General features: G+C 37.2%; 2 protein-coding genes and 1 pseudogene across 6 annotated transcripts; all 3 read right to left on the reverse strand.

Moving 5' to 3' along the window:
- Positions 1-956: 956 nt before the first annotated feature.
- LOC106952864 (zinc finger protein 37 pseudogene) lies at positions 957-3772 on the reverse strand (annotated as a pseudogene).
- Positions 3773-6249: 2477 nt separating this feature from the next.
- LOC106952865 (zinc finger protein 32-like) lies at positions 6250-8316 on the reverse strand. Of its 5 annotated transcripts, none has more exons than XM_015041248.1 (2): positions 8202-8316; positions 6250-7420 (listed from the first exon to the last, which is right to left on the reverse strand). In XM_015041248.1, the coding sequence occupies exon 2, from the start codon at positions 7400-7402 to the stop codon at positions 6257-6259; it is 1146 nt and encodes a 381-aa protein (XP_014896734.1). In that variant the 5' UTR covers positions 7403-7420; positions 8202-8316; the 3' UTR covers positions 6250-6256. The 5 variants fall into 5 exon arrangements, with proteins under 5 accessions (XP_014896734.1, XP_014896733.1, XP_014896731.1 ...); XM_015041247.1 differs by having other exon boundaries at positions 6250-7417; positions 7949-8316; XM_015041245.1 differs by having other exon boundaries at positions 6250-7749; positions 7949-8316.
- A 1917-nt stretch (positions 8317-10233) lies between these two features.
- Positions 10234-13857, reverse strand: LOC106952862 (zinc finger protein 501-like). Its single transcript, XM_015041239.1, has 2 exons — positions 13584-13857; positions 10234-12348 (listed from the first exon to the last, which is right to left on the reverse strand). Exon 2 carries the CDS (start codon positions 12331-12333, stop codon positions 11119-11121), a length of 1215 nt encoding a protein of 404 aa, XP_014896725.1. The 5' UTR covers positions 12334-12348; positions 13584-13857; the 3' UTR covers positions 10234-11118.
- Between the last annotated feature and the right edge of the window lie 69 nt (positions 13858-13926).

Genomic DNA, 13926 nt, shown 5'->3' on the forward strand with positions numbered 1-13926 from the left:
AGATAACTTTGTTTCAGGTCTTAGTGAAATAACATTTGAATAAAGTCTGACTGATTTAAAGGAAAATATAAAGAAAGGCAGAAAAGTCAAGACTTTAGTAATGAGCCAAAAGTTCAACAGATAAACAGGTTTATAATAAATACAAACAGATGCAGAACATAAATTAAATACCAATGATTTCTGTATATAAAATAAAAGTATGTGGAAATTATTTAAAACCTTGAGATGTTTACATGTAAAAATCATACATAAACATTGTAATATTTAATATTCCATCTGAAGTTTGGCTTATTTACTGAATAATGACCCTCATTGAAAAACTCAAGGACAAAACGAGCCACAAAGCATCTATTCATGTTTATTTATTAAACATCTGCTTTACTAACTGAACTTCAATTTGCTTTTATTAAGTATAGAAAGACACAAAATAAATGACAGATCGAGGGCTGTCATGATGTTAAAGCTTCAAACTCAATACTAAGAAAAATACTTGATACGCTGCAGCATTTTTTGTAGCCATGGATTCATTCTAGTTAAGAGCAAGACACATTATAAATGCAATGACATTTCAACTTCATTAATTAGGGACAAAACCAATAAGTATGGGAGAATTCAGTCCTGATTTATAAAAATATGATTTAAAACTCAGTAAAAGAGCAGACAAGGCATTGCTTTCTGTAACTGATAATGTTAAATAATGTTAATGGTGTAGTATTATTTTCTGATGTTGTAAATGTACTCTTTACAGTTATTCAATTAATCAGATTAATTGTGATTAATCAATTATTGAAATAATCGTCAACTGTCCATGACACCAACATCGAAACAGTTAGCAATGTATGCAAATGATCCTCTCTGAAAATTACATTTTTATATCATCTATAAATAATCTTTTTATTATTCATCAGCAGATGAAAAGCATGTGATTTATATCCAAACTGCTTTCCGTATCCTGCACATAAATACAGCTTCTCCCCTGTATGAAATCTCGTGGCTAAATTCAAGGTATTTTTTGTCCCTGAAACCTTTTCCACCAACCAGACATGAGAAAAGCTTCTCACCTGTGTGAGTTCTCATGACGACTCAAATGGCTGCTATATCTAAAAGACTTTCCACACATTTTACAAGAGTAGGGCTTCTCCCCTGTGTGGGTTCTCATGTGCACAGCCAAGGAGGATTGTCTTGTGAAACCTTTTCCACACGTCAGACAGGAGAAAGACTTCTCACCTGTGTGACTTCTAAGGTGACGGGCTAAATCACTGGGCTGTATGAAGGATTTATCACACACTTCACAGGTATACGGTTTTTCACCTGTGTGGGTTCTCACATGTCGAGCCATCGTATTACCATGACGAAAAGATTTACCACATGTTTCACAAGAATATGGTTTCTCCCCTGTGTGTGTTCTCATATGTCTGGCTAAGTTACTACAGTGGCTGAATGATTTTCCACACACTTGACAATGATAAGGCTTCCTACCTGTGTGGGTTTTCATGTGTTTGGCTCTGGCACTACAATCAGCAAAGTATTTATCACACAGTTCACAGGCATATGGTTTCTCACCTGTGTGAGTTCTTATGTGATCAGTCAGGTACTTGTATGTAGTGAAACATTTGCCACATATTTCACAGGATGGTATATTTAGTTTAGGTGCTTTTAGTTTTGAGTTGTTTCCTCCCGGGTTGCTTCCTTGCTGATGCTGGTCCTCAGCTTTAAGGCAGTTCTCAAAACGAAGTTGGTCCTCGTTTGGCTCTCTGTTGTCCTTAAGTTCATCAGCAGGAGTCACCAGACAGGTGTGAACCTCCTGCTTCTCCACCAGCTGACCTCCATCCTGATCACTGCAGAGATCATCCTCCTCCTCTTTAAACTTCACAGGTTCTGGTTCTTCTGGTTCCTCTTTCACCTGTGAGGGTTCTGGTTCCTCCTTTGTCTCCATCATCTGCTGCAGTTCTGGTTCAGTGTGGAATATTTCCACATCAGCAGGAGTCACCATAGAGGTGTTGGTTTCCTGCTTCACTTCATCCTGGGAGATCCTCAGTTCAACCTGTTCTTCTTTGATTGGTTCCGGCTCTGGTTCCTCCTGCTTCTCAACCATTTGCTGAGGTTCTGGTTCCTCCCCTTCCTCTTTTATCTGTGCAATGTTTGGAGTACTGTAATCAACAATTAGGTTTCTCTCTTTGGTTATGAGAGAGTTGTCCTCCAGAACCTCCCATGTAGTGACAGACATCATGCGTTGGAGGATCTGAGAGGAAGAACAGAAGATTATTTACATTTCTGTAAAATGTTTTTATTAAGAGAAAAAAGTAAAGTGAGATTTGTCATTTAAAGTGATGGTTGTAATTATTACCAAGGTTGGCTAAGTAAATCATCAGTATCAATACATTCAAATATACAATAAAATTTGTTTTCAATTTAAGCACATTTTGGATATCAAAAATTGTTTAAATTACTCCAAATTTCCATGTAATATTTATAATTTTAATTTGGAATACTTTCAAGAACTTCCAGTCCAACTGAACTTTTGTAGAAACTTTTAGGAAAGTTTCCAGAAACATTCAGCCCCTGAACAGCGTGTCAAACTGACACGGCATTGGATGGAGACACCCAAAGTCCAGCAGGAAGCAGCAGGTGGGCAGGTTGAGGACCCGGAACCACGTGTTTACTTACAGAAAGAGCTGGTAGCGTTTCAGAGTCCAATAAATGTCCAGTATTTACTGTGTGAAGTCATTTTTGTCCTCTTTAAGAGACCCATTTCTTCTGTTCTCAATTAGCTTGGAGGCTAACTGGTCTCTTTCAGGTTGCTGTTGCTGCTAAAACAGAGAAAAATCCCTGTTACAGAAAGGCTTGTAACACTGTCAGCCGTTAGAAGGAGACAAGCATAAAGTTTCTTTACAGCCATTTACTTTGAGATATTTACTAAATGTCTTTTCTAACAAAGTATCACAATATCTCAATCTACAATAAAGATCATGTCTTTCTATTCTGAGTCCATTACAATACTGTAATAATTCAAATTAAATTCAAAATTCAAAAATACTTTATTAATCCCAAAAGGAAATGAAATTATAAATACATTATGAATAGAGACCTGGAATATTTTTGTTATTTGATTAATGATCTGAAAGATTAAAGTGTAGCAAAAACAAATGTTAACGATGTAAAATCGATGTTTATACCGAGGATCACAGTAGACACGTTCCTAACGAAGCTGTAGCTGAACAGGTTGAACTAAAGATTGTCACAAGCTACATAAATTATATAGACTTAAAACATTTTACTCCCCCTGTTGTATTTTACACCATGATAACTACTAAATAAATAAATAGACATTCAGTTGGAAATAAACTCCAAACACAAACTGAGTTTAAGCTTAAACACAAACAGTAATGAAGAAAACAAACCATCGAGCTGATGACACGGACATGTCCTGGTTCCTCCGCGGTATTAACTAGTTCCTTGATCATAATTTCTGCTTTCCAGTGTTAGTTCGTTCAGAACCGTAAACTTAACAGACAGGAGATTCCGAGGTGATTTGGGTTTCGATCTTTTCCTCCTAACGGACTTTGCTGTTGAATTTTTCTCCAGCAGCAGGGAGTCGATCTGATTAATTCTCTCTGATGATGAACCGAAGATTTTGTTAATGTTGTCACTGAAATATTCAGCTGAAAGCAAAAACTGTTTTCTACCCGAACATACAGATGGAATCCTGGAAGCTAAGCTACTAGCTTCTTCTTGTTTACTTCCGCCGGAAGTCCCACACGGAGATTTGCACTCGAAACAGTTCACGTCCTTTGAGTTCCGACTCCGACTCTAAGCATTTGGATTTTTAATCAACTATTAATTTATTGTATTTGAGTTATAATCCAAACATAAAAAGATATTTTTTCTATTAATGTTATAATTATTTAATTCAGGGACCTAGATAGATAGATAGATAGATAGATAGATAGATAGATAGATAGATAGATAGATAGATAGATAGATAGATAGATAGATAGATAGATAGATGTAGTTCTAAGGTATTTCTGAAAACCAATTAATACTACATCACTTATAAAGTTTCCAGAACAAACTGGAAGGGTCTGTAATTAAGCTTAGCAACTTTATTTAATATCCAGACAAGGCAACCAATGGTAATAAAATAGCAAGGCTACAGCTGAAATGAACACATAAACAATTAAAACCTGAAAATATAATAAAAATCATGACTACATTAACATGCAGTCAAAAGACAAAAATGCTGCAGAACATCAACAGGTCCAAGGTAGAACTGAACATTAGTTTACCCAGGACCATTAATGCAATTAATGTTTTAGTGTAAAGTGCCAAGAGGTAAAGAAATCTAATAAATATTACCGGTAAGTTAGTGGAATATAAAAATAAAAACAGTGACAAGTTAAAACCATAAAACAATCCTCAAAACAAAACATCACACGTTTTATTATTGTCTAAAAAATATTCTTAGTACAATCAATAAAATAAATGTCACTTTATTTCTAAAGCACTTAAAATACAACACAGCATCTGACAGACGTGCTAAAAAAATAAATAAAAAAGACAACTACAAAAAAATAGAAATCAAAGCATCAGAAATACAAGTAAAGATACAACATTAAAACACAGACGCTACCTCATTCCTGGTTAAAAACCAAAGGAAAAAAGTGTTTTAAATGAGCTTTAAAAACAGAAAGAGATGCTTCCTGCTTCACGTTCAGCAGCAGCTCATTCCACAGTTTAGGAGCCAGAGCTGAAAAGGCTCCAAATCCTCTGGATTTATAAAAGGTATTCAGGATTGCTGCGTCAGACTGGCAACCTGTCCAGGTGACCCACCTGAGGCAGCAGCACCTCCCGACCCCACCAGGGATAAGGATGGATGGATGGATGGATGGATGGATGGATGGTAAATTATCTGGGCAGATGATCAAAGAGCACATGATGGCATAGAGAGGTAAAGTAGTTCAAGACCAATAAACACAAACAAAACTTTTAAAATGGAATTGAATCTGATCCTGGTTAACGCTGATCAAAAGAGAATCACAATAATCCAGACATGAAGTAATAAAAGCAGGGATCACTGTCTCTAGGTGGAGGGAAGGGCCCTGATTGTTGACAGTTAAGTTTCAGGCAGGTTTTCATTTTCATACCTAAATTTGTGACAGTGGATTTTTTTAAAGGGGCCAAAGGAAAAAAAAATCAAAGGTGGAGATACTGCTGGGCCACTAGAACCCAGTGGCAGAAGATAAAGTGAGACGAGAACCAAGAATACAGCCCAGCGGTAAAACTATCCATCACACAGAGCCGTCGATCAGAAAGGTAAAACCTGAACCACTGATGGCTCCCACTGCCAGTTCAGGTTGTTTTCACATTTTTACTGGCTTAACCATTGATAAGCACTAAAAACCCATGACTATAAAATGAAAAGAGATTAGATCATCTTTAAGTAATAACAAAATGCATATGCTAACACAAACACATTTAGTTTTGCAGTGCAGCTTTTATCATTGGTGGCTGAAGGAATTGAGCTCAAGGTCCCAGGAGTCTCCTACCCATCACTCTTTGTCCACCAGACATAAAACCTCCCACTAAAACAGACATACTAAAGATTTTTAACTGATTCGTGAGTATATAAACACTGTAAGGCACTCGCCAAACGACTCCCCACTCAGAGGCCAATGAGTGATGAGATTCAGACCTGGCTGGTCTCACCCTGATCAGTATTTCAGGACAAAAAGACTCGCCTGGGTTCTGACGACCTACATCTCTCCTTTCTATCATTTAGTTGGACTGAGTGTCCAACTAGGATTCCCAGACAGAACCCATCAATAGTCATCCATCTGCATTTCCACTGAAACTGGGGGATTCAAAGTGGAGGCTTTGGGGAGACAGAAGTTTTCATGCCCCAGATGATTTCTGCAGAAGGCAGATTGTTGACGCCTGTTGAAATGGTTTTCAGATGTTTGTTGTCACACAGACCCACTGAGCTCATGTGAAATTCCTCACACTGCAGTTTTCTCATATACGTGGTTTACAACAGTAAACATGGTGCAGAGGTTCGACTATTACGAGTTCATGACAAGCAACAAACGCTTCAAACATCAAAATGATCAAACATGTAGTGTAAAATATTGAAATAAAATCTATTTATGTTCCAGTTAGAAATCAAAGGTAAATCGAAGCTTTTAGATTGTATTCACATATTTATCTACATGACATGTTCTCTGGTGGAGCTAGCAGACATTTAAACTTTTTGCAGCAGCTATGATTTCCTGCCAGTCTCACTTGTGTGAGTTTTAAGGTGACAAACTAAACTTTTTCTCAATCTGAAAGATTTATCACATAGTTCACAAGAATATGGTTTCTCACCTGTATGAATTCTCATATGGCAGATCAGAGCACGATGCTGTACAAAACGTTTATTACAGCATTCACAACTAAACAGTTTCTCGGCTCTGTGAGTTCTCAGGTGATCAGCCAAATTAACTTTCTGTATGAACGATTTACCGCACAGTTTGCAAGGATGTGGCTTCTCACCTGTGTGAGTTTTAAGGTGATCAGCTAAATGACTGTTGCGTCTGAAAAGTTTATCACACAACTCACAATGAAATGGTCTTTCATCTGTGTGAGTTCTTTGGTGACAAGTTAAAATACTTCTGGTGCTAAAAGCTCTATCACACATGTCACATAGAAATGGTTTTTCACCAGTATGTGTTCTGAGGTGACGTATTAAATTACTTCTTGTGCTAAAAGATTTATCACACATGTCACAAGGATGTGGCTTCTCCCCTGTGTGAGTTCTGAGGTGAGCAGTTAAGTAGTAAGGCTTAGTGAAACATTTACCACATACACTACAGAGGGGCAAATCAGATTTTTGCCTTTCTAGTTCTGAATTGTCCCTCAGATTTCTGGAGTCAAGAGGTTTCTGCTCCGACTGCAGATCTTCATCTCTACTGGATCCTGAGTGGTTCTGGTTGCTTCCTTGGTTCTCATCTTCAGCCTGGACTCCAGAGAGGAGCTGCTTCCTGTCTGTTTGCTCAGTAGTTGGAAACACCATAATGGTTTCAGGCTCCTGCTTCACTGTAAGATGATCTTCATCCTTATCCTTCTCTTCCTCTCGAATCTTCACAGGTTCTGGATCTGCTGGTTCCTTTTTAATCTCTACAGGTTCTGGATCCTGTTTCGTCTCCATCCTCTGCTCCAGTTCTGGGTCATTGTGGAGTAATTCCTCATCAGCAGCAGTCACCATTGAGGCGCTGCTCTCCTGTTTCACTAAAAGCTGCCCTTCATCCTGAAAGATCAACAGTTGAATTTGTTCTACTTTGATTGGCTGAGGTTCTGGTTCCTCCTGCTCCTCTTTTATCCGTCTCTGATCATCAACCAGAACATCTGAAGTAGTAACAGACATGATGCTGCGCAAGACCTGAGGGAAGAACAGTAGAACATTAATGCAAATGTTTAAAGTTCATTTAATACAATCTGGACTTTAAGGATTATTATTTTACTAATGTCCTTTACTGTAACATATAAAATTAGTTTTTAAAAATAATATTGTAAACATAGGCAAAATATCTCTCAATTAAACATGATGTTTACTAAAGCCGACAGACCCCCTGAAACACGAGTCTTTGTGTCAGTCCTCCATGTTTACACGTCGTCCAGCCACCTGTCTGGTTTTACAGCCACAGTGACGTCAGGAAACCCGGAGGGTCTTAAGACACGAACACTGGACTCTTCCGGTGCTGCAGCCCTGCGCTGCGTTTCACAAAGAAAACTACAAACATAAAGACATTCAGCCCGAAATAAACCCCAAGCAACAACTGCTAACAAGACTCAGGTCAAAAACACAAAGAGTGATGAACAAAGCAATCCAAATCACACACATGTCCTGATTCCTCCGCGGTATCAACTAGTTCCCTGACTCTTTTCATTCAAAACCGCACAGTGAACGTACCGGGAGGTTCCGAAATAATTTGAGTTTTCCAGCTGATATCCGACAGTCTGAGCTGATGATCGATATCCTCCTCCAAATTATGACATCAGACCTTTATATCGCTTTATCAGGACATTCACAGACGCTTTTCATGAAATCAGGCATTTCCATTCAAGTTAATGAAGTTCAATATTTCTCCCGCAGCAGCAGCTAGACTCTGGTGAATTCTCTCTCATGATGAAAAGAAGATATTGTTTATGCAGACACTGAAATTTTCAGCTCACACAGCAAAAAACCTCTTCTAACCAAAGATATACAGAATGAATCCTGGAAGCTAACGCTGCTAACGCCTTCTGGTTTACTTCCGCCGGAAGTCTCACATGGAGATTTGCACTAGACACAGTTTCCACCCCTTCAGTTCCGCCTCCGGCTCTAAACATTTGGGTTTTCATCCGATAATTCATTTTATTTAATTTTGGAAATGAGCCAAACATGCAAACAGTATTTCTTACATAAAATTAAATGATTTATTTTTTACAGGGACAGCACGTATTAATTACATTTCTGAAAAAATGCCAGTTAGCCAGAAGGCTATTTTTCACCTGCAGTCCCCAGACAAATGGTAAAATTCCCTTAAAAGAATCAGAGTAAAATTACATATTTAAATGAACAAAATAACAATTACAATACATTTAGTAAAAAACACATTACTATTTAGCACTTTAGAGCTAAAATACATAGACCAACTATCAGACAAACAGACATGAACAATAAACATACATAAGACAGCAGAGCAAGGTCTAATTATACAATAAACTAATTATTTTACTGTATCATAAATGTGCTATATTTATTTAAGATGATGATGATGATGATGATGATGATGATGATGATGATGATGATGATGATGATGATGATAATGGAAACGAGGTTCCATTCAGTAGCAGGTCAAACAGAAAAGGCTGTTTTGCCAAAAGCACTTTTGCTAAAAATAAAAATACAATAAAAATTATAGTTTCCCCTCACTGCAAAAATGAAACCTTGGTAATAAATACAATGGATTAAAGCCTCCTTTATTTTGAATTAAACTTTTAAATATGTATATTGAAATTGTTATTTTAAAAAATTAATAGCTGTTTATATAATACCATAATGTGGTATTCATTATGTCATCCATAAATATAACATAAAAATGTGAAAGAATGACTCAGTGACTTCCAGAAAAAAGGGGAGACATTAAGTTTGGTTGAGCAAAATACAATTAATCTAAAAGGTTTTTCATGTATGAACACAGAAAAGGTGAAAAAAAGTTTGTCTAAATAAATTCATCTTGTAATCATCCATTGTCTACGTCTGCTCATCCTTACAGAGGAGCTTGTTTATCTCCACTGGTCACTAGGCAAGAGGTGAAGTTCACCATGGACATCTTTCCAGTCCATCACAGGGCAACATAGAGAGACACAGGAAAAGAAACCATGACACCCTCACACCTATCGATGAGAATTATGCAGATAGTTGAGTTTTATTTGCATAAACACATACATCACCATATCGTGGATACAGCTATCCGTAGAGTCGGGGTTCTGTATAAATCAAAAACAACCACAAAGAAAACTATTAATTTGGCGCTTTTTTTCAGAAAGTGGGACTCGATGTGTGACGGCTGCACTGAGGACTGATGCTTTGGGTTTTCCAGCTGTTATTCAGAAGTCTGAGCTGAAGACTGATCTCCTCCTAATGGAAAATGTTTTTAAGTATTTCTCCAACAGCAGCAGTTAATCGCTCTCTGATGATTAACTGAAGATATTGTTACTGCAGACGCTGAAATATTCAGGTCACACAGCAAAAACCACTTTAGAACCGAAGGTAACAAGAAGGATGCCTGGAAGGTTTCCGTTCTTCATGTAGCAGGTAGTGAAGTTCGGCAAAGAAATAAATGATGCCTTACTGCCACAAACTGGCAATGAGTGTCGACAAAACATATAATTTAAAAATAGATAAATAATACATTTAAAAATGTAATAAGGGACTAAATCCTCATTTACCATTTCAAGAATCAGTTGGATATTTTAGAGCCATCTTTTTTTCTTCCCTTTGTTTTTTGTACTGTTCCTTTAACTTGTTTGACACTTTCAATTTCTAATCTACTGAAATTTTGATCACAATTAAAGTTTCTCCTCCGACTACAAATATTTTTTCTCTAAGTTGAGTCCTGCTCCACACAAAAATATTTCCTGCCAAATGAATCAACCAGCTTCAAGACTGACTTCAACCTATACATAAACTAACAAACTACAGTCATGTCCAGCTAAAAATTCATGTTTCTTACTGCACTGGATTAAGAAGTTCTTAAATTCTGCAAAAAAAATCCATAATACAAGAAGCATAAATTCATCACATATTAATGTTTATCTCTAAATAAGTGCATTACAATCGGGTCCAACCATTGCAACAAAGGAAAGATGGAAAGCAGTGATGAACTAGAATCAGTGTCTCTGGGATTTTACAATTGTTTTTGTAAATTTTTGCAATCAAAATCACTAATTTTGGAAATATTTGTAAGACCTTTTGCTGTAGTTTTTCCTCACTAGAAGGAAAAAAAGTGAAAAAAAAAAAAAAAAAAGCAGACAGATTGGACACAAATATTTTTACTCTTTAAAGAAATTCAGCTCGATTTTAAGTCCCAAATAAACATGAAGCATGAAAAGGGAAGACAGGTGAGGATGAAAACAAAACATTATACATCTTCATTCAAATCACAACATATTGTAATAAATACTAAAATAAATCTATTTTCCAGTTTGTATTAATAAAACAAAAGGGATTTTAACCTTGATTTAGAAAAGCTGTTCCAAAATTTGACAAATCATTAAGTGTATATCTACAGGAGCCTGTGTGACTGATGTGCTCTACTGTCATAGTTTTGATGAAAAACCAGTTTCACCAGGTTCTTCCTAAGGCTTTGAAAGCAGCCACTGCTCAGAAATGTTCCCACTGGGGAAAGAATCACAGATCACTTTGTTCTAACATTATTTTTTACACTAAATACATGGATCCAATCAGATTCGCCGTCTGTTCACTTTTCCTCACATTATTCTATAGCTGCTAATTCCTTCACAAGCAACCAGAGGAGTAATGGGGTGGACACTTTTAGCAGAGTTAGCAAGTACTGGCTGTTTAGCAGCAGCTAGCTAAGGTTTTTTGTCAGTCTCGTCTGTATGAGTTTTAAGGTGAAGAACTAAACTTTTTCTCCATCTGAAAGTTTGATCACAATGCTTACAAGAATATGGTTTCTCACCTGTGTGAATTCTCATATGGCAGGTCAGATCACTATGATGTATGAAAGATTTATCACAGGACCCACAACTAAACGGTCTCTCCCGGGTGTGAGTTCTCAGGTGATCGTCTAAACAGGCTTTCTGTGTGAAAGATCTGTCACACAGTTCACAGAGGTATGGCTTCTCCCCTGTGTGAGTTCTGAGGTGACGCAACAAGTTGCTACCATGTTTAAAAGATCTATCACAAAGTTCACAATGATATGGCTGTTCGCCTGTGTGAGTTCTGAGATGAGATAATAAATTACTTCTCTTTGTAAAAGATTTATCACACATATTACAAGGCAGCTGCTTTTCACCTGTGTGAGTTCTGAGGTGAGAAGCTAAATGACTGCTCCGTTTGAACGACTTTTCACAAATCTCACAAGGAAATAGTTTCTGCACAGGTCCGTCTGAGTGGTTCCTCATGTGAACCGTCAAGTACGACCGCCTGGTAAAATATTTATCACATATTTTACAATACGGCTTATCCTTCATGTGGGTTTTCAAGTGAGCAGTTAAGTAGTAAGGCTTAGTGAAACGTTTACCACAAATGTTACACTGGTGAAAATCTGATTTTTGCCCTTGTAGTTCTGAAATGTCCACACTGTCGTCATGATTTCTACTGGATCCTGAGTCGTTCTGGTTGCTTCCATCTTCAGGCTGGTTCTTGTCTGGTTCTGGTTCACTGTTGTGATTTTGATCATTAGTTGGAGTCACCATAAAGGATTCAGGCTCCTCCTTCACTACAAGATGATATTTAACCTGATTGCAATCCTCCTCTTCCTCTTTAATCTTCACAGGTTCTGGATCTTCTGGTTCCTTTTTAATCTCTACAGGTTCTGGTTCCTCTTTTGTCTTCATCACCTGGTCCAGTTCTGGTTCTTTGTGGCACATTTCTTCATAAACACGAGTTGCTGTAGAGGTGCTGGTCTCCCGCTTCAAGATGAGCTGTCCGTCATCCTGAACGACCCACAGCTGGATTGTTTCTGCTTTATTTGGCCGTGGTTCTGGTTCCTCCCCTTCCTCTTTTATCCGTCTCTCTTTGTTAATGAGAAGATCATCAACCGGAACCTCTGAAGTAACAGACATGATGCCGTGGAAAACCTGAGGGAAGAACAGCAGAACATTAATAATGACATTTCTGTAAAAACCCAATAGATGAAGTCTGCAAAGAATTTCAGGGTATAAATATCCCAAAACTCTTGACTATAAAACAGCTTTTAAAGATAAACATGTAAAACTAGTTCGATTAAAATTATGTGTCTCAGGAGCTTCTGGGTAAGGTTGGAAAACTTGTCAAAAACTTTCACATTTAGAACATTTCCATGTTATTAAAGGAAAGTGGTGGAAATTAAACTCCGATATAATGCTGGTCACATTTAAAAGAAAAATAAATGACAAGAAAGGTCACCTGTAATATAAGTATTTCTAAGCTGAATTAAGGATTCTTAGGATAAAGTTTTGTTGTGTTTTCCTACATCCTACCATTTGGTTCAGTAAGTAATTTTCTTCTGCTAAAACAGGAGAATTAGTTTTCTCAGCTAGAATCAGATTTACTAAAACCAACAGACCCCCTGCAGCACGAATCTTTTGTCAGTCCTCCATGTTTACATGTCGTCCAGCCACCTGTCTGATTTTACAGCCTCAGTGACGTCAGAGGAGGATCATAAGTCAAAACACTGGACTCTTCCGGTGCCGTCAAAAAAAGAGCCCTCCATAATTTACTAAAGCCTACTGTGGAAAATCTGGATTTGGCATCTGGCTGTGTAATAGACACAGACAGACTTTATTTGTCATCAACTAAATTTAAAATGTGCATAGTTGGCAAAATTTTACTGCAAGACTCCACTAATAATATAATAAACAGTAATAAAGTATCAATATAAATATGGTAAGATGAATGGGAGCTTCGTAGTTTTATGGTATAAAGAAATGAAGGTCTTTTAATGTAACAAAATAATTGTACAACTGTACGTTTTATTTACTCTGGTTATTTTTGATATTATTTGATTGACTTGCTGAAATTCTAAAATGTAGCAAGAAATACTGTTTATACCATGAATCACAGAAGAATCCTAACGAAGCTGTAGATTACACTCCTTCTGGAACTCTCTTCTGTTTCACATCACGAAAACAACAAAAATAAACACATCAGGACCAAAATGCACTTCAACTCCTAACAAAACAGCCCGAAAACACAAACAGTGACGAATAAAGCAAACCATCGAGATGTAACAAAACAAGGGAATGTCCTGCGTCCTCCGCGGGGAGAACTAGTTCCCTGATAATATTCTCTGTATTTCGGTGTTATTTTATTCAGAACCGTGATGTTAACATACAGGGAGGTTCCGAGATGACTTGGAGTTTCCAGTTGTATCCAGCAGTCTGAGCTGAGGATCGATATAGATGAATATTTCTCCGGCAGCAGCAGTTAGTCGATCTCTTATGAATTCTCTCAGATGATTAACCGAAGTTATTTTACTGTAGACACTAAAACATTAAGCCAACAAAGCAAAAATCGTTTTTTAACCGACGATAAACACAAAGACACTTATAAGCTAACGCTGTTAGCGCATTGTGTTTTACTTCCGCCGGATGTCGTCTTCATCTACTTTTTAAAAAACCTTTATTGAACAAAATGAACAAAACAGGTTTTCCATTAAAGAACAGCATAGTAAAAGC

The sequence above is a fragment of the Poecilia latipinna genome, unplaced genomic scaffold (genome assembly GCF_001443285.1).
Source record: "Poecilia latipinna isolate Pla-1442-1.1 unplaced genomic scaffold, P_latipinna-1.0 Scaffold543, whole genome shotgun sequence".
NCBI classification, from domain to species: Eukaryota; Metazoa; Chordata; class Actinopteri; order Cyprinodontiformes; family Poeciliidae; genus Poecilia; species Poecilia latipinna.

Excerpts from the sequence above, each read along its gene's own strand:
- LOC106952865 (XM_015041248.1), bottom strand. The coding sequence starts at position 7,402 with ATGTCTGTTACTACTTCAGATGTTCTGGTTGATGATCAGAGACGGATA.
- LOC106952862 (XM_015041239.1), bottom strand. The coding sequence starts at position 12,333 with ATGTCTGTTACTTCAGAGGTTCCGGTTGATGATCTTCTCATTAACAAA.